Source organism: Bombina bombina, chromosome 2 (assembly GCF_027579735.1).
Source record: "Bombina bombina isolate aBomBom1 chromosome 2, aBomBom1.pri, whole genome shotgun sequence".
Taxonomy (NCBI): domain Eukaryota; kingdom Metazoa; phylum Chordata; class Amphibia; order Anura; family Bombinatoridae; genus Bombina; species Bombina bombina.
Window position 1 is genome coordinate 221,552,221 of NC_069500.1, and position 21,476 is coordinate 221,573,696.

The window sequence follows — 21,476 nt, forward strand, 5'->3', positions numbered from 1 at the left end:
TGAAGAGAGAGTTGTTCATTTGTTTTCAGATAGACAATGTCACAACTGTGGCATACATCAATCATCAAGGAGGGACTCACAGTCCTCTGGCTATGAAAGAAGTATCTCGAATTTTGGTTTGGGCGGAATCCAGCTCCTGTCTAATCTCTGCGGTTCATATCCCAGGTATGGACAATTGGAAAGCGGATTATCTCAGTCGCCAAACGTTGCATCCGGGCGAATGGTCTCTTCACCCAGAGGTATTTCTTCAGATTGTTCAAATGTGGGAACTTCCAGAAATAGATCTGATGGCTTCTCATCTAAACAAGAAACTTCCCAGGTATCTGTCCAGATCCCGGGATCCTCAGGCGGAGGCAGTGGATGCATTATCACTTCCTTGGAAGTATCATCCTGCCTATATCTTTCCGCCTCTAGTTCTTCTTCCAAGAGTAATCTCCAAGATTCTGAAGGAATGCTCGTTTGTTCTGCTGGTAGCTCCGGCATGGCCTCACAGGTTTTGGTATGCGGATCTTGTCCGGATGGCCTCTTGCCAACCGTGGACTCTTCCGTTAAGACCAGACCTTTTGTCTCAAGGTCCTTTTTTCCATCAGGATCTGAAATCCTTAAATTTAAAGGTATGGAGATTGAACGCTTGATTCTTGGTCAAAGAGGTTTCTCTGACTCTGTGTTTAATACTATGTTACAGGCTCGTAAATCTGTATCCAGAGAGATATATTATAGAGTCTGGAAGACTTATATTTCTTGGTGTCTTTCTCATCATTTTTCTTGGCATTCTTTTAGAATACCGAGAATATTACAGTTTCTTCAGGATGGTTTAGATAAGGGTTTGTCCGCAAGTTCCTTGAAAGGTCAAATCTCTGCTCTTTCTGTTCTTTTTCACAGAAAGATTGCTATTCTTCCTGATATTCATTGTTTTGTACAAGCTTTGGTTCGTATAAAGCCTGTCATTAAGTCAATTTCTCCTCCTTGGAGTTTGAATTTGGTTCTGGGAGCTCTTCAAGCTCCTCCATTTGAACCTATGCATTCATTGGATATTAAATTACTTTCTTGGAAAGTTTTGTTCCTTTTGGCCATCTCTTCTGCCAGAAGAGTTTCTGAATTATCTGCTCTTTCTTGTGAGTCTCCTTTTCTGATTTTTCATCAGGATAAGGCGGTGTTGCGAACTTCTTTTGAATTTTTACCTAAGTTGTGAATTCCAACAACATTAGTAGAGACATTGTGGTTCCTTCATTATGTCCTAATCCTAAGAATTCTAAGGAGAAATCGTTGCATTCTTTGGATGTTATTAGAGCTTTGAAATATTATGTTGAAGCTACTAAGTCTTTCCGAAAGACTTCTAGTTTATTTGTTATCTTTTCCGGTTTTAGAAAGGCCAGAAAACTTCTGCCATTTCTTTGGCATCTTGGTTGAAATCTTTAATTCATCTTGCCTATGTTGAGTCGGGTAAGACTCCGCCTCATAGGATTACAGCTCATTCTACTAGGTCAGTTTCTACTTCCTGGGCGTTTAGGAATGAAGCTTCGGTTGATCAGATTTGCAAAGCGGCAACTTGGTCCTCTTTGCATACTTTTACCAAATTCTACCATTTTGTTGTATTTTCTTCTTCTGAAGCAGTTTTTGGTAGAAAAGTACTTCAGGCAGCGGTTTCAGTTTGAATCTTCTGCTTATGTTTTTCATTAAACTTTATTTTGGGTGTGGATTATTTTCAGCAGGAATTGGCTGTCTTTATTTTATCCCTCCCTCTCTAGTGACTCTTGTGTGGAAAGATCCACATCTTGGGTAGTCATTATCCCATACGTCACTAGCTCATGGACTCTTGCTAATTACATGAAAGAAAACATAATTTATGTAAGAACTTACCTGATAAATTCATTTCTTTCATATTAGCAAGAGTTCATGAGGCCCGCCCTTTTTTGTGGTGGTTATGATTTTTTTGTATAAAGCACAATTATTCCAATTCCTTATTTTATATGCTTTCGCACTTTTTTCTTATCACCCCACTTCTTGGCTATTCGTTAAACTGAATTGTGGGTGTGGTGAGGGGTGTATTTATAGGCATTTTGAGGTTTGGGAAACTTTGCCCCTCCTGGTAGGAATGTATATCCCATACGTCACTAGCTCATGGACTCTTGCTAATATGAAAGAAATGAATTTATCAGGTAAGTTCTTACATAAATTATGTTTTTCCTTAGAATTATACTAACATATAAATCATGTACTGATTGGGAGCTAGAACATACAAATGTGTGTGTATATATGTTTACATATATATGTGAGTATGTGTATATGTACTTTCTCACATGCAAAATTCTTTTGTTGATGTTTTACACTAGTTGGTGTTTATTCATCTTTTCTCATATGCACACATAAGTATGTATTCATATAAATTCTTTTTCTTTTTCTTTCTCTTTTTATATGTGTTTTTCTGTTTGATTTAATTTTATTTCATTTTTTGATTGAATGCAATATGTCATACATCCTATTTTTGAAATACATATCCATTTCATGTTTCACAGTTTTATGCAATATAATTAATCAATGATTGTTTTTTACATCTATCAACTGTTTAACATGAATTTAAAATGAATTTAAAATATACATTTTTATGTAGGTATTGATTGTTCAACTTTATCCAAATGTGTCCATCTAAGTTACTATAGCATAGGGAGTATCTTTGTGTTAATCTTAAGATATGTGGTCTCAGGTACACTGCAACACGTTATTTTACAGGTGTGTTTTGAATAAATTAGTTTTATCCAATAGGGGTGGTGAAGCACACCCTTTTTAAGTTTCACATGCAAGCTTACACCTTTACCAGTAGTGAGTACGGCGCCAGCCGAAACGCGTATACTGTTCTGTCCTTCAGTGTACCTTGTACCTCCATGAACATTTACTTGATGACCGAATAAAGGCTAAGTTTTATACAGCGGCTGCTTCCAGTTTCTTTTTGGTTCTATTTTGTTTGTCCCTTTGAAGCAGCGCTACTTCCACAGTGATTTCGGCTAATGTTTGGCTGTGTTGGGACCTCTCTGGATACAGCAGTGATCGCATTGGCTGATAAGTGACGAGCCTCCAACTGACAAGCCTCCATTGTTGCCGGCAATTCATTGGATCACAGGGTGAGAGTGGAACATCCGGTACTCACGGTGTGAGCGGAGATAGCCGGAGCAGCACACGGATGCAGCGTTTCATACGGACCACCTGTGCCTATATTTGATTTCTTTTGCTGAGCAAGCATAAGGAGGGAGCTGATTGACTGCACACACGGATCGGCTAAACTCAGGTTAGAGCTGTAGCCTTGGATAAGTACTATTCATTGAGACATTGCCCTTTCATATATGCAAGTGCTCTTATGAACGCTCAAAGTCAGTTGCGGTATCCATTGTTCTATTGAGACTTTATGGTGTTTGTTCCCAACCGCCGATATATATATATTTTCACATTAACATACATATGTTTCATAGCCATCACTAATTTAACCCCTTCTATACCTGGCATCTTTTCTGGTTTTGTAATAAATTATTTGGTTCTCAGTTGGATTCAATAATTTCAACTGTCACTGGGGGGAAGGGAGTCTCTTTGCCTCAGGATTAAAAACCTATGGGCAAATCTAAAGCTTCTAACCGTTTTTGTTCCTTTCGACATAATAAGGAACAGAAATCTAATCCTACCCCAAAGGAATCTGTTTCCAATTGGAAGCCTTCCTCAAATTGGAATAAATCCAAGCCATTTAAGAGATCAAAGCCAGCCCCCAAGTCCACATGAGGGTGTGGCCCTCATTCCAGCTCAGCTGGTAGGGTGCAGATAAAAAAATTTCAAAGATGTTTGGATCAATTCAGTCCAAAATCATTGGATTCAGAGTATTGTCTCTCAGGTGTACAGAATAGGATTCAGAGTAAGACCGCCTGTGAGAAGATTTTTTTTCTCTCACGCATTCCAGAGAACCCAGTAAAGGCTCAGGCTTTCCTGAAGTGTGTTTCAGACCTGGAGTTATTTGGGGTAATCATGCCAGTTCCGTTTCAGGGAAACCTCTATGTCTAAGCACTAAGCGTTCAATTTCCATACCTTTAAATTTAATGATTTGAAGTCCTGATGGAAAAACGGGCCTTGAAAAAGAAGGTCTGGCCTTAAGGGAAGTGGCCAAGGTTGGCAACTGGACATCCGAACAAGATCCGCATACCAAAACCTGTGAGGCCATGCTGGAGCCACAAGCAGCACAAACGATTGCTCCATGATGATTTTCGAGATTACTCTTGGAAGAACTAGAGGTGGGAAAATATAAGCAGGTTGATAACACCAACGAAGTGTCAATGCATCCACTGCTTCCGCCTGAGGATTCCTGGACCTGGACAGGCACCTGGGAAGTTTCTTGTTTAGATGAGATGCCATTAGATCTATTTCTGGAAGACCCCAGATCTGAACACTTTGAGAAAACACATATGGGTGGAGAGACCATTCTTCCGGATGTAAAATCTGACGACTGAGATAATCCTCTTCCCAATTGCCTATACTTGGGATATGAACCGCAGAAATTAGACAAGAGCTGGATTCCGCCCAAACAAGTGTCCAGGATACTTCTTTCATAGCTTAGCTCAGCGGAATCTGTTGGCGCTCTACAAATACCTGATAATAATAGCTTGAGGACTGAGTCCCACCCTGATGATATGCCACAGTTGTGACATTGTCTGTCTGAAAACAAATGAACGGTTCTCTCTTCAACAGATGCCAAAACTGAAGAGCCCTGAAAATCGCACGGAGTTAAAAAATATTGATTGGTAATCTCACCTCTTGAGATTTCCAAACTCCTTGTGCTGTCACAGATCCCCAAACAGCTCCCCAACCTGAAAGACTCGCATCTGTTGTGATCACAATCCAGGTTGGACAAACGAAAGAGGCCCCTAGAATTATACTTACTAAATTCTACCATTTTGATGTATTTGCTTCTTTGGAAGCAGTTTTTGGTAGAAAAGTTCTTCAGGCAGCTGTTTCAGTTTGATTCTTCTGCTTCTAATTTAAGTTTTCTCTTTTCATTTATGAGACTAAACTTATGATTTGGGTTGTGGATTAATTTTTTTTCAACGGAAATGGCTGTTTTTATTTTTTAAATCCTGTTAAAAGGATCGCTGTGTTAAAACAGTATTTTGAAGCAAAAAAACTGAGAATTTGCATATCTAATTTGCATATCTTACCCAGAATTCTCTTGTGCATTGGTAACATTGTATATTAAGTTTTTCTGTGAAAAAGCAAGCGGGGAATCTTACCTAGATGTGCTAATTTCCTATGCAAATATTTACATTGATTGATTTATATATATATATATATATATATATATATATATATATATATATATATATATATATTGATATCTCTAGGGAGAATCAACACACAGTAGTCTAGGGTCAATAGTCTTAAAATGACATGGTTTAACTGATTTTTATCAGTATTGGCCCTTTAATAGATGGGTGGATAAGAGGAATATTCAATGATACAGGAATTATAGCATTACTTATTTTTATTTATTGAAATTAAACTAAATGCATGCTTTTATATGTATATTTTGCTTTCAGTACCTGCATTGCTATAATAGTTTCCTGTGTTGGTTTCTGCAATAGCAATGTGACATTTTTGTTGTTTTCTGACACATACCTATTGAGAGAGGGAGCACAGTGAATATTGCAATTGATTGTATTGATATTATGAAACAATGTCACATGTGATAGGAGCTTTGATCCTGTATCTTCAAACAGTCAGACATGTTTGTTGCCATATTTCATAGTGATGAACATTTAAGAAGCTTGTAAAAATTTAGCTTTATTTAGTATTTTAAATGTTACACAGAGCATAGAAGGATTGTCCTCATTTTGTGAAGCTTTTGGAGTTGTAGCCCAGAATTACTGATATCTGTACAAGTTTTTTTGTATGTCTTCTAAAACACTAATTACAGCATTGGCCGTGTGTAAAATGTAACCCAGTGACACTTTATATTTCTTTATTATTCTTTACTTTGTAAAATTTCTTGTTTTCCAGTGATCTATCTCCAGATATTAACAGATTTGAAATAAGTCTTAGTAACAAGACAAAGAAAAGCAAAGACCCTGATATCTGTAAGTACTTTAAAAAAAAAAAAAAAAATTCAAGTATCAAATATGTATTATATTTATTTAGTATAATGAAACTATACTTGATATGGGCAATCATGTTAAAACTGATGTATATTAATCTTTTTTTTTTTCTTTTTTAAAGGGACATGAAACCCAAAATGTATTTCATGATTCAGATAGAGAATCCAATTTTGAATGTGTTTCCAATTTACTTCTATTATCAAATTTGCTTCATTCTAATGTTATTCTTTATTGAAGAGATATTTAAGTAGCGTGCACATGTCTGGAGCACTACATGACAGTAAATAACAGGTTATCAAAAAGACCTAGAGAGCCCCATGAACCCCTTTTCCTTCCTAAGATAGGGAGAGTCCACAGCTTCATTCATTACTGTTGGGAAATACAACACCTGGCCACCAGGAGGAGGCAGAGACACCCCAGCCAAAGGCTTAAATATCCCTCCCACTTAATCATTGCCCCAGTTATTCTTTGCCTTTCGTCACGTTAGGAGTTGACAGAAGTGTCAGAAGATTCGGAGAGTCCTGAAAAAGGGTATCTGTCCTTCGAGATAGGATTGGAGTTTTAAGTAGTCATGTCAACCTCTCAGTGAGAGTATTGATGAAGGTTAGTCTGGAGAAACCATCCAGACTACTGCTAACAGCTCCTATGCAATCAGTGTTGACGAGTTTCACTGCCTGCTTTCTCTCACTCAAGTCCATGTCAGGAGCGCTGCTATAAGACTGTCACACTTGAGAGGCTGTGTTCTGTTCCACAGCATGGATCCAGGAGGTAAGATCGTTTCAATTTTTTACACATAAAACTCTATAACAGGGTCATAGTGTGGCTCCTTTATACCTTGATAGGATCCAGGGTTAATATCCTCTGAAGGGGGTTTATTGAACAGTTGGGGTTAATTAATCAGTGTATTAATTATTTACATGCTGCTTTGTGTGATATTTTTTTTTTTGTGTGGCTGGAACAAACAGGTTTCACTTAAGTTTCACTTTCTTTCATGTAATTAGCAAGAGTCCATGAGCTAGTGACGTATGGGATATACATTCCTACCAGGAGGGGCAAAGTTTCCCAAACCTCAAAATGCCTATAAATACACCCCTCACCACACCCACAAATCAGTTTTTACAAACTTTGCCTCCTGTGGAGGTGGTGAAGTAAGTTTGTGCTAGATTCTACGTTGATATGCGCTCTGCAACAGGTTGGAGCCCGGTTTTCCTCTCAGCGTGCAGTGAATGTCAGAGGGATGTGAAGAGAGTATTGCCTATTTTGAATTCAATGATCTCCTTCTACGGGGTCTATTTCATAGGTTCTCTGTTATCAGTCGTAGAGATTCATCTCTTACCTCCCTTTTCAGATCGACTATATACTCTTATATATACCATTACCTCTACTGATTCTCGTTTCAGTACTGGTTTGGCTTTCTACTACATGTAGATGAGTGTCCTGGGGTAAGTAAGTCTTATTTTCTGTGACACTCTAAGCTATGGTTGGGCACTTTTTTATAAAGTTCTAAATATATGTGTTTAAACATTTATTTGCCTTGATTCAGGATGTTCAACGTTCCTTATTTCAAATAATTTTTTCTTACCTTAAAATTTGACTTTTTTCCTGTGGGCTGTTAGGCTCGCGGGGGCTGAAAATGCTTCATTTTATTGCGTCATTCTTGGCGCGGACTTTCTTGGCGCAAAAATTTTCTTGTCATTTCCGGCGTCATACGTGTCGCCAGAAGTTGCGTCATTTTTTTTTGATGTTTTTTGCGCATTTAGGCTCCAAATAATGTGGGCGGCTTTTTTGGCGCTAAAAAATTTGAGCGTCATTGTTGTCTCCACAATATTTAAGTCTCATTATTTATTGCTTCTGGTTGCTAGAAGCTTGTTCATTGGCATTTTTTTCCCATTCCTGAAACTGTCATTTAAGGAATTTGATCTTTTTTGCTTTATATGTTGTTTTTTCTATTACATATTGCAAGATGTCTCAGATTGACCCTGAATCAGAAGCCACTTCTGGAAAAACGCTTAACTGAGTTTCAGTTCTACCAAAGCTAAGTTCATTTATTTTAAATGTTTTAAATGTTTATCTTTAGCTATGGTTTGTAATAAGTTATTATGATATACTTTTACATGCAGAATCCATTAGTGTTTATGCTTTATATATTTCCATTCTTACATCTTATGTACAAGAAATATTTAGAAGATTTATAAGAAATATTTTTCTGATTCTATTTTAAAGGCTTTGTCTGACTTCGTGCCTTCTAATAAAATTTTTAGGTCTTTTGCACTTCTTTTAATTATTGAAGTTTCAAATGACCTACAACATACTGATTTATCCTTCTCTGATGTTTTTTCTCTTTCAGAAATTTTCTTCATCAGATATTGACACTAACAAATCTACTTTTTTATTATTTTTCTATTATTAAAGTACATTTGTTCTTTGTTGAAAAGGTGTTGATTATTTTGGATATTAAGGTAACTAGTTCTTTAAGACTAGCTGACACTATTTCTGCCTATTTATTTCTTCTGTGTTTTCAGAGGTTTTCTTTCCAATTCCCCATTCTAGGGAATGGAATAGGCTGAGAATTTTCTTTTATTCCTTCTTCAAAGGTTTTAAACTATATTCTTTGCCAGCAGTTACATTCAATTTGGAGGGTTCTCCAATTTATTGGGGCTATCTCTACTTCTACTAATTATGCTATTGTTTCTATAGCAAAATAGTATTTATTTTCCTTTAGATAGTTGTATCTTATTTATGGAATAGTTTCAGGTACTTTTCTTGGTCCTGTGATTTATTTGGATATTGCAATTGCTTCATTTTTTCTGTTTACTTTAAGATCAAGTATCAGATTATGATTTATTTTAGCATTGTTAAGGGACAACATTTACTAGACTAGGTGCTGTTGCATTTGTCTTGTTGTTTTGCATTTATTGATTATGCAAGTCCACTGTATTGACTGGTCCTTTAAACTGGACTATCATGCTAATAATTTCATTTGTGTCTTCATTTTATTGAATATTTTCGCAAATGAGGGTTAATCTATGTTTTTAGCTATTTTAGCTAGAAGAATTTTGTGATTTTATAAAAAAATAAAAAATCCATATTTCTTTTGTTCTAAGATAATCAATTATTTGTTTTATAATTAGGTTCAATTCTTAACTGTTACTCTGGGCTTCAAGAGTGAGTTCTAAGACTAAAACTTTAAGCTTATACTAGTTTGGTTGTTCTTATTAAGGAACGAATTCCTGAGTTCTTTCCCAAGTAACATGTTTTTAATTGGGGTTCGAAATCAGCTCCCTAATATTGCGATGTACGTGCCGTATTCCAGCTTGGCTGGTAAGGGGCAGGTTAAGACTTCTTTGAAATTTATTTGGTTCTATTTTGTCCAAATTTCTTTGATTTATTCCAGTAAGGCTAACACTTTCTTTAAGTGTGTTTCTGTCCTATATATTTTGGATACTGTTGAAGCATGGCTGGGCACCCATTGGGTTCAAGCGCTGCTCAGACCTGGAATCTTCTGGGGTATTTCTTCCAGTTGCTTTTTTAGGAACCGGGTTTGGAGTTTTATTCAAACTATTTTGCCTTTTTATGGTCATTGATAGCATTATTTGTTTTCCTTAGATACAATAAATGCATATTTTCATTTTTCTGTTTTCATTCAGATTTTCTGAGGATGCGGAATCTCATATGATTCACTTGCTCTTCAGGACATAGTTAGAGGATCTTTTTTTCGAAAGCTCTTGATTCCTCAAACAAGGGTCACCTTATTTAGGTTTCCAGATAGTTTGTGTTACTGTCTTTGTCTCTATCAGACAAGGGATAATTCTATTGGGTTCCGTCTGTCGGTACCTTTAGTCTATTATTTCCTTCAGTTGCTATATATGCACAGAAGTTTTAGGTCTTATGGCCACAGCATTGGATTCAATTCCCTTTGCTCATTTCTCCAACATTGGTGTGTCCGGTCCACGGCGTCATCCATTACTTGCGGGATATTCTCCTCCCCTACAGGGAATGGCAAGGAGAGCACACAGCAAGAGCTGTCCACACAGTCCCTCCCAGGCTCCGGCCCCCCAGTCATTCTCCTTGCTGCTCTGAACAAGTAGCATTTCTACGGGGATGGTGAGGATTTTGTGGTGTTTAGTTGTAGTTTTTTATTCTTCTATCAAGAGTTTGTTATTTTAAAATTGTGCTGGTATGTACTATTTACTCTGAAACAGAAAGAGATGAAGAGTTCTGTTTAAAAGAGGAGTATGATTTTAGCAGCAGTAACTAAAATCAATTGCTGTTCCCACACAGGACTGTTGAGCTGAGAGAACTTCAGTTGGGGGGAACAGTTTGCAGACTTTTCTGCTCAAGGTATGACTAGCCATTTTTCTAACAAGACTGTGTAATGCTGGAAGGCTGTCATTTTTCCCTCATGGGGATCGGTAAGCCATTTTCTTAGTCTCAAACAGAATAAAGGGCTTATTATGGGCTATAAACTTGTAGACACTTTTAGGGGCTAAATCGATTGCTTTATTTAAGTATTATATGCAGTTTGAAGTTGAATTTCACACTTTTATAACATTGGGGAACGTTTTTAGCGCCAGGCACTTAAGACACCTTCCCAGTCAGGAAGGGCCTTTCTCTGTAGTAGACAGAGCCTCATTTTCGCGCCATTACTGCGCAGTTACTTTTGAGTACAGTACATGCAGCTGCATGTGTGAGGGTCTGGAATCCACTAAAAACGTTCCTAGAAGGCTTCATTTGGTATAGTATACCCCCCTGGGATTGGTGTAGTCGCAGCAAAGGCTGTGGCTGGGACTGTAAGGGGGTTAAAATTGTAAACGGCTCCGGTTTCCACATTTTAAGGGTTAACAGCTTGAAAATTGGGGTGCAATACTTTGAATGCATTAAGACACTGTGGTAAAAATTTGGTAACGATTGGATAATTCCTTCATAGTTTTTCACATATTCAGTAATAAAGTGTGCCCTGTTTAACATTTAAAGAGACAGTAACGGTTTTGTTTTAAAACGGTTTTTGTGCTTTATTAACCAGTTTAAGCCTGTTTAACATGTCTGTACCTTTAGATAGATCATGTTCTGTATGTATGGAAGCCAATGTGGTTCCCCCTTCAAATATGTGTGATAATTGTGCCATAGCGTCCAAACAAAGTAAGGACAGTACTGTCACAAATAGTAAAGTTGCCCAGGATGATTCCTCAGATGGAGGAAGTAGACATAGTTCTACATCATCTCCTTCTGTGTCTATACCAGTTATGCCCGCGCAGGCGACCCCTAGTACTTCTAGCACGCCAATGCTTGTTACTATGCAACAATTGACGGCAGTAATGGATAACTCCATAGCTAATATTTTATCCAAAATGCCAGCATTTCAGAGAGAGCGCGATTGCTCTGTTTTAAACACTGTAGAGCAGGAGGGCGCTGATGATAATTTTTCTGTCATACCCTCACACCACTCTGAAGTGGCAGTGAGGGAGGGTTTGTCAGATGGGGAAATTTCTGATACAGGAAGAATTTCTCAGCAGGCAGAGCCTGATGTTGTGACATTTAAATTTAAATTAGAGCATCTCCGCGCATTACTTAAGGAGGTGCTATCTACTCTGGATGATTGTGACAATCTGGTCATCCCAGAAAAATTGTGCAAGATAGACAAGTTCCTTGAGGTCCCGGTGCACCCTGATGCTTTTCCGATATCTAAACGGGTGGCGGACATAGTGAATAAGGAGTGGGAGAAGCCAGGCATACCTTTTGTCCCTCCTCCTATATTTAAGAAATTGTTCCCTATGGTCGACCCCAGGAAGGACACATGGCAAACAGTCCCTAAGGTCGATGGGGCGGTTTCTACTCTAACCAAGCGCACGACCATTCCTATTGAGGACAATTGTGCTTTCAAAGATCCTATGGATTAAAAATTGGAGGGTTTGCTTAAAAAGATTTTTGTACAGCAAGGTTACCTCCTTCAACCTATTTCGTGCATTATTCCTGTCACTACAGCGGCGTGGTTCTGGTTCGAGGAACTGGAAAAGTCGCTCAGTAGGGAGACTCCGTATGAGGAAGTCATGGACAGAATTCACGCACTTAAGTTAGCTAATTCCTTTATTTTAGACGCCGCTTTGCAGTTAGCGAGGTTAGCGGCGAAAAATTCAGGGTTTGCAATTGTGGCGCGCAGAGCGCTCTGGCTAAAGTCTTGGCGGATGTATCTTCCAAGACAAAATTGCTTAATATCCCTTTCAAAGATAAGACCCTTTTTGGGCCAGAATTGAAAGAGATTATTTCAGACATCACTGGGGGAAAGGGCCATGCCCTCCCACAAGATAAACCTTTCAAGGCTAAGAATAAGTCCAATTTTCGTTCCTTTCGCAATTTCAGGAACGGACCGGCTTCCAACTCGGCAGCCTCTAGACAAGAGGGTAATGCTTCCCAGACTAAACCAGCTTGGAAACCAATGCAAGGCTGGAACAAGGGTAAACAGGCCAAGAAGCCTGCTGCTGCTACCAAAACAGCATGAAGGGGTAGCCCCCGATCCGGGACCGGATCTTGTAGGGGGCAGACTCTCTCTCTCTTCGCTCAGGCTTGGACAAGAGATGTTCAGGATCCCTGGGCACTAGAAATAGTCTCTCAGGGTTATCTTCTGGAATTCAAGGAACTACCCCCAAGGGGAAGGTTCCACATGTCTCGCTTATCTTCAAACCAAATAAAGAGACAGGCATTCTTACATTGTGTAGAGGACCTGTTAAAGATGTGAGTGATACACCCAGTTCCAACTGTGGAACAAGGTCAGGGGTTTTACTCAAATCTGTTTGTAGTTCCCAAAAAAGAGGGAACCTTCAGACCAATTCTGGATTTAAAAATTCTAAACAAATTTCTCAGAGTCCCATCGTTCAAAATGGAAACCATTCGAACAATTTTACCCACAGGAGGGTCAATTTATGACTACCGTGGATTTAAAGGATGCGTATCTACATATTCCTATCCACAAAGATCATCATCAGCTCCTAAGGTTCGCCTTTCTGGACAAGCATTACCAGTTCGTGGCTCTCCCATTCGGGCTAGCCACTGCTCCAAGGATTTTCACAAAGGTGCTAGGGTCCCTTCTAGCGGTTCTAAGACCAAGGGGTATTGCAGTGGCACCTTATCTGGACGACATTCTAATCCAAATGTCGTATCTTTCCAAAGCAAAGGCTCATCCAGACATTGTTCTAGCCTTTCTCAGATCTCACGGGTGGAAGGTGAACGTAGAAAAGAGTTCCCTGTCTCCGTCGACAAGATTACCCTTCTTGGGAATGATAATAGATTCTTTAAAAATGAAGATCTTCCTGACAGAAGTCAGAAAGTCAAAGCTTCTAAACGCTTGTCAAGTTCTTCACTCTATTCTGCAGCCTTCCATAGCTCAGTGCATGGAAGTAGTAGGGTTGATGGTTGCAGCAATGGACATAGTTCCTTTTGCTCAAATTCATCTAAGACCATTACAACTGTGCATGCTCAAGCAGTGGTATGGGGACTATACAGACTTGTCTCCAATGATTCAAGTAGACCAGATGACCAGAGACTCACTCAGTTGGTGGTTGACCCAGGATCACCTGTCCCAGGGAATGAGTTTCCGCAGACCAGAGTGGGTCATTGTCATGACCGACGCCAGTCTATTAGGCTGGGGCGCGGTCTGGGATTCTCTGAAAGCTCAGGGTCTATGGTCTCGGGAAGAGTCTCTTCTCCCGATAAACATTCTGGAACTGAGAGCGATATTCAATACTCTCCGGGCTTGGCCTCAACTAGCGAAGGCTGGATTCATAAGATTCCAGTCAGACGGCAATCCACATTCCAGAAGTAGACAACTGGGAGGCGGATTATCTGAGTCGTCAGACTTTTCATCCGGGGGAGTGGGAACTTCACCCGGAGGTGTTTGCCCAGTTGTCTCAATTATGGGGCATTCCAGACATGGATCTGATGGCGTCTCGTCAGAACTTCAAGGTTCCTTGCTACGGGTCCAGATCCAGGGATACCAAGGCGACTCTAGTGGATGCATTAGTGGCGCCTTGGTCGTTCAACCTAGCTTATGCGTTTCCACCGTTCCCTCTCCTTCCCAGGCTTGTAGCCAGGATCAAACAGGAGAAGGCCTCAGTGATTATGATAGCTCCTGCGTGGCCACGCAGGACTTGGTATGCAGACCTGGTGAATATGTCATCGGCTCCACCATGGAAGCTACCTTTGAGACAGGATCTTCTAGTACAAGGTCCATTCGAACATCCAAATCTAGTTTCTCTCCTGCTGACTGCTTGGAAATTGAACGCTTGATTTTATCCAAGCGCGGGTTTTCAGATTCAGTGATAGATACTCTGGTCCAAGCCAGAAAACCTGTAACTAGAAGGATTTACCATAAAATATGGAAAAGATATATCTGTTGGTGTGAATACAAGGGATTCTCATGGAGTAAGATTAAAATTCCCAGGATCCTCTCCTTTCTCCAAGAAGGTTTGGATAAGGGATTGTCAGCGAGTTCTCTAAAAGGACAGATTTCTGCTTTATCTGTCTTGTTACACAAACGACTGGCAGCTGTGCCAGATGTACAAGCTTTTGTACAGGCTTTGGTCAGAATCAAGCCTGTTTACAGACCTTTGACTCCTCCCTGGAGTCTAAATTTAGTTCTTTCAGTTCTTCCAGGGGTTCCGTTTGAACCCTTACATTCCATAGATATCAAGTTACTATCTTGGAAAGTTCTGTTTTTGGTTGCTATTTCTTCTGCTAGAAGAGTTTCTGAACTATCTGCTTTGCAGTGTGATCCTCCCTATCTGGTGTTCCATTCAGATAAGGTTGTTTTGCGTACCAAGCCTGGTTTTCTTCCAAAAGTTGTTTCCAACAAGAATATTAACCAGGAAATAGTTGTTCCTTCTTTGTGTCCGAATCCAGTTTCAAAGAAGGAACGTTTGTTACACAATTTAGATGTAGTACGTGCTTTAAAGTTCTATTTAGAAGCAACAAAGGATTTCAGACAAACTTCTTTGTTTGTCGTTTATTCTGGTAAGAGGAGAGGACAAAAAGCTACTGCTACCTCTTTTTTTCTGGCTGAAAAGCATTATCCGATTAGCTTATGAGACTGCCGGACGGCAGCCTCCTGAATGAATCACAGCTCACTCTACTAGGGCTGTGGCTTCCACATGGGCCTTCAAGAACTAGGCTTCTGTTGATCAGATATGTAAGGCAGCGACTTGGTCTTCTCTGCACACTTTTGCCAAATTCTACAAATTTGATACTTATGCTTCTTCGGGGGCTATTTTTGGGAGAAAGGTTTTGCAAGCCGTGGTGCCTTTTGTTTAGGTAACCTGATTTGCTCCCTCCCTTCATCCGTGTCCTAAAGCTTTGGTATTGGTTCCCACAAGTAATGGATGACGCCGTGGACCGGACACACCAATGTTGGAGAAAACAGAATTTATGCTTACCTGATAAATTACTTTCTCCAACGGTGTGTCCGGTCCACGGCCCGCCCAGGTTTTTTAATCAGGTTTGAAAAATATTTCTCTATACACTACAGTCACCACGGCACCCTATAGTTTCTCCTTTTTTTCTCCTAACCGTCGGTCGAATGACTGGGGGGGGCGGAGCCTGGGAGGGACTGTGTGGACAGCTCTTGCTGTGTGCTCTCCTTGCCATTCCCTGTAGGGGAGGAGAATATCCCGCAAGTAATGGATGACGCCGTGGACCGGACACACCGTTGGAGAAAGTAATTTAACAGGTAAGCATAAATTCTGTTTTTCACTAGAAAGAACCTTTCCAGTCTTTTATGAGTGTTGTTTCTTCTAGAACATGGTTGGAGGATCAATTTACCAAAAAGTTTGTTGATTCCTCAGACAAGGGTAACCTTTTTAGGTTTCCTGATAGATTCAGTGTCCTTGACTCTGTCTCTAACAGACAAGAGACGTCTGAAATTGGTTTCAGCTTGTCGAAACCTTCAGTCTCAATCTTTCCCTTCGGTAGCCTTATGCATGGAAATTCTAGGTCTTATGACTGCTGCATTGGACGCGGTCCCCTTTGCTCGTTTTCACATGCGACTTCTTCAGCTCTGTATGCTGAACCAGTGGTGCAGGGATTATACAAAGATAACTCAATTAATATCTTTGAAACCGTTTGTACGACACTCTCTGACGTGGTGGACAGACCACCATCGTTTAGTTCAGGGGGCTTCTTTTTGTTCTTCCAACCTGGACTGTGATTTCAACAGATGCAAGTCTGACAGGTTGGGGAGCTGTTTGGGGGTCTCTGACAGCACAAGGGGTTTGGGAATCTCAGGAGGTGAGATTACCAATCAATATTTTGGAACTCTGTGCAATTTTCAGAGCTCTTCAGTCATGGCCTCTTCTAAAGAGAGAGTCGTTCATTTGTTTTCAGACGGACAATGTCACAACTGTGGCATATGTCAATCATCAAGGAGGGACTCACAGTCCTCTGGTTATGAAAGAAGTATCTTGAATTCTGGTATGGGCGGAATCCAGCTCCTGTCTAATTTCTGAGGTTCATATCCCAGGTATAGACAATTGGGAAGAGGATTATCTCAGTCGCCAAACGTTACATCCGGGCGAATGGTCTCTTCAACCAGAGGTATTTCTTCAGATTGTTCAAATGTGGGGACTTCCAGAAATAGATCTGATGGCTTCTCATCTAAACAAGAAGCTTCCCAGGTATCTGATCAGATCCAGGGATCCTCAGGCGGAGGCAGTGGATGCATTGTCACTTCCTTGGAAGTATCATCCTGCCTATATCTTTCCGCCTCTAGTTCTTCTTCCAAGAGTAATTTCCAAGATTCTAAAGGAGTGCTCGTTTGTTCTGCTGGTGGCTCCAGCATGGCCTCACAGGTTTTGGTATGCGGATCTTGTCCGGATGGCCACTTGCCAACCGTGGACTCTTCCGTTAAGACCAGACCTTCTATCACAAGGTCCTTTTTTCCATCAGGATCTCAAATCCTTAAATTTAAAGGTATGGAGATTGAACGCTTGATTCTCAGTCATAGAGGTTTCTCTGACTCTCTGATTAATACTATGTTACAGGCTCGTAAATCTGTATCTAGGAAGATATATTATCGAGTCTGGAAGATTTACATTTCTTGGTGTTTTTCTCATCTTTTTTCTTGGCATTCTTTTAGAATTCCTAGAATTTTACAGTTTCTTCAGGATGGTTTGGATAAAGGTTTGTCTGCAAGTTCCTTGAAAGGACAAATCTCTGCTCTTTCTGTTCTTTTTCACAGAAAGATTGCTAGTCTTCCTGATATTCATTGTTTTGTACAAGCTTTGGTTCGTATAAAACCTGTTATTAAGTCAATTTCTCCTCCTTGAAGTTTGAATTTGGTTCTGGGGGCTCTTCAAGCTCCTCCGTTTGAACCTATGCATTCGCTGGGCATTAAATTACTTTCTTGGAAAGTTTTGTTTCTTTTGGCCATCTCTTCTGCTAGAAGAGTTTCTGATTTATCTGCTCTTTCTTCTGAGTCTCCTTTTCTGATTTTTCATCAGGATAAGGCGGTGTTGCAAACCTTTTTTAATTTTTACCTAAGGTTGTGAATTCTAACAACATTAGTAGAGAAATTGTGGTTCCTTCATTGTGTCCTAATCCTAAGAATTCTAAGGAAAGATCGTTGCATTCTTTGGATGTAGTTAGAGCTTTGAAATATTATGTTGAAGCTACTAAAAATTTCCGAAAGACTTCTAGTCTATTTATTTTCTGGTTCTAGGAAAGGTCAGAAGGCCTCTGCCATTTCTTTGGCGTCTTGGTTAAAGTCTTTGATTCATCATGCTTATGTTGATTCGGGTAAAACTCTGCCTCAAAGGATTACAGCTCATTCTACTAGGTCAGTTTCTACTTCCTGGGCGTTTAGGAATGAAGCTTCGGTTGATCAGATTTGCAAAGCAGCAACCTGGTCTTTGCATACTTTTACTAAATTCTACCATTTTTGATGTGTTTTCTTCTTCTGAAGCAGTTTTTGGTAGAAAAGTACTTCAGGCAGCTATTTCAGTTTGATTCTTCTGCTTATAATTTCAGTTTTTTTTCATTATAAGATTTAAACTTTATTTTGGGTGTGGATTATTTTCAGCGGAATTGGCTGTCTTTATTTTATCCCTCCCTCTCTAGTGACTCTTGCGTGGAAGATCCACATCTTGGGTATTCATTATCCCATACGTTACTAGCTCATGGACTCTTGCTAATTACATGAAAAAAAACATAATTTATGTAAGAACTTACCTGATAAATTCATTTCTTTCATATTAGCAAGAGTCCATGAGGCCCACCCTTTTTTGTGGTGGTTATGATTTTTTTGTATAAAGCACAATTATTCCAATTCCTTATTTTTTATGCTTTCGCACTTTTGTCTTATCACCCCACTTCTTGGCTATGTGTTAAACTGATTTGTGGGTGTGGTGAGGGGTGTATTTATAGGCATTTTGAGGTTTGGGAAACTTAGCCCCTCCTGGTAGGAATGTATATCCCATACGTCACTAGCTCATGGACACTTGCTAATATGAAAGAAATGAATTTATCAGGTAAGTTCTTACATAAATTATGTTTTTGTTTTTTAAAGTGTTGCACAGCTCCTATTACTTGCTGTACCTGTAATAACAAGGGAAGTACTGCCTTGCACTCCATGTGACCGGGTGTGGTCTATGTTCATTTCCTCCATTCCGACTGAGACTTGAACCTGAGGAGAGCGTTTCCTCTGTTAACTGTCTGGGTCTAGGAGGTGGTGAGTGCCCCAGCCATTTGAGAGTATAAAGGTGCAGTTTTCTATAATAAAAATGTTTTTATTTCTGTGGGTATAACTTGGGCTATGGAGGAGTCTGACATGTTAGAAGTTACTCCTTCTGTACTAAATCATACCTGTTTATATTGTGAGGAGGCCGTGGTTTTCCCGCCCACTCAATATTGTTCCACATGCCTTAACACCGTTATAAAGTCTAAGAAGGGAGACAAGCCTGCTAAGGCTCTTAGTTCCTCTGAGCCGTCTACCTCTCAGGACTCTGGGTCCTGTGAGATTACTACCCTTTCTACATTATCCACTTTACATGCAGTTCTCTGTGGCACCTTCTTCCTGCGGACTTTGCTGCGCAGTTACAAACAGCAGTGTCTGCGGCCCTCAGTGCATTACCTCGCTCTAACAAACGTAAGAGGTTAAACATAGCTCTCCTGACCCGGAGTCATCTAAATATTTATCGAATTTAGCTATTATGTCCCAGTTTTCCGATGATGAGTTAACCTCTGTAGCTTCCGAGGGTGAACTTTCTGGGTCGGGGTCCTTAGCGTCTAAGCCTCTTGCTGCTGAGGATCCGTTGTTTAGATTTAAAATTGAGCACTTTGTTTATTAAAGGAGGGAGGTTCTGTCTAAGGCTGCGCTGCCCGAAGAATCGATGACGCCTAAATTAGACGGATTTTACGAAGACAGGAAAGTTCCTTTGACTTTCCTGTACCGGTTAAGATGGCGAACATTATTAAGAACAAATGGGAAAGAAATGGTTCTTCCTTTTCCCCCTCGTCTACTATTAAACAGTCCCGGACTCTCAACTGGATTTGTGGGGCTCCATTACTAAGGTGGATGGTGCTATCTCTACGCTTGCTAAATGTACTACTATACCTCTTGAGGATAGTTCTTCGTTCAGAGAGCCGATGAATAAGAAAATGGAAACCTTTCTGAGAAAAATGTTTCAACATACAGGATTTTTGTTTCAACCGGCGACTGCCGTTGCCGGAGCGGCTACCTACTGGTGCGACTCTTTGTCGGAACTCATTGAGGTGGAGTCTCCCCTCGAGGATATTCAAGACAGAATTAAAGCTCTGAGAATTGCTAATTCTTTTATCTTTGATGTGAACATGCAAATTATTCGCCTAAATGCAAAGGCCTCTGGCTTTGTGGTCCTAGTCCGCCAGGCGCTCTGGTTGATGTGTTGGTCTGTGGTTATGACTTCTATGTCCAGACTCCTTTCTCTTCCCTTCAAGGGAAAGATTTTATTTGGTCCAGGCCTGGACACCATTATTTCTACGGTTACCGGAGACAAGGGTGCCTTCCTAACGCAAGATAAGAAGAACAAGTCTAAGGGACGACAATCTTTTTTTAATTTTCGTTCTGACAAATCCCAACGACAACAATCCTCCTACAAGCCCGAGCAACCCAAGAGTACTTGGAAGCCGGCTCTGTCCTGGAATAAATCCAAGCAGAATAAGAAGCCAGCCGAAAACAAATAGACTTGAAGGAGAGGCCCCTGATCCGAGATCGGATTGTATAGGGGGCAGACTGTCTCTTTTTTTCAGATGCCTGGTTGAAGGACGTACAGGATCCGTGGGTCCTGGAGGTGATATCTCAGGGATACAAGATAGGCTTCAAATCTCATCCGCCAAGGGGCAGATTCCTTCTCTCAAATCTGTCTACCAGACCAGAAAAGAGGGATGCCTTCCTAGGGTGCTTTCGTTATCTATCCTCCTTAGGAGTTGTTGTCCCGGTGCCTATCGAAGAAAGAGGTTTGGGGTTTTATTCAAACCTTTTCGTGGTCCCAAAGGAGGGAACTTTCCGCCCAATTCTGGACCTAAAGTGCTTAAACAAATTTCTCGGTGTCCCTGCCTTCAAGTTGCCTTCAAGACGATAAGCGCCAGCCTACATGTTTCAATCCACAGGGAACACTTTCAGTTCCTGAGGTTTGTATTCCTGGACCAGCACTTCCAGTTCATTGCCCTTTCATTTGGCCTAGCTTACTGCTCCAAGAATCTTTACGAAGGTTCTGGGGGCTCTTCTAGCTGTTGCCAAAACTCAGGGTATTGCAGTAGCCCCATACTTGGACGATATTCTGGTGCAAGCACCCTCCTTTCGTCTAGCAGAATAATTTTCTGTGTTGCTTCTCAGTCTTCTTCGATCACATGGATGGAAGATAAACTTAGAAAAGAGTTCTTATTCAAAGTACCAGGGTAGAATTTCTAACAGACCAGAGACGTTGCAAGCTAACTTCGGCATATCTTGCCCTCCGGGCCTCTTTGAATCCCTCGGTGGCTCAGTGTATGGACGTGATTGGTCTCATGGTATCCTGCATGGACATTATTCCTTTTGCCAGGTTCCGTCTCAGACCTTTACAACTGGTCGCTGTCAGCGATCCACATTCCGGGTGTGGACTACTGGAAGGCATATTTTCTCAGCAGGCAATCCTTCCATCCAGGGGAATGGTCTTTCCATCCTGAGGTGTTTGCAGAGATATTCAGAAAGTGGGGGACGTCTGAGAGAGATCTCATGGTGTCCCGTCTCAATATCAAGCTACCCAGGTATGGGTCGAGGGATCCTCAAACGGATCTAATAGATGCACTAGCAGTGCCCTAGAGGTTCAAACTCATATCTTTTTCCTCCATTACCGC

The 21,476-nt window shown here is 40.4% G+C and overlaps 1 protein-coding gene across 1 annotated transcript in view; it reads left to right on the forward strand.

Annotated features, from left to right (window-relative positions):
* The window catches only part of RASA1 (RAS p21 protein activator 1), a gene marked incomplete in the record, with an annotated part of 550,200 nt that overhangs the window by 329,286 nt on the left and 199,438 nt on the right, over positions 1-21,476 (forward strand). Inside the window, 1 exon segment of the mRNA XM_053701476.1 lies at positions 6,028-6,104. Within this exon segment, the coding sequence (XP_053557451.1) occupies positions 6,028-6,104 (77 nt within the window).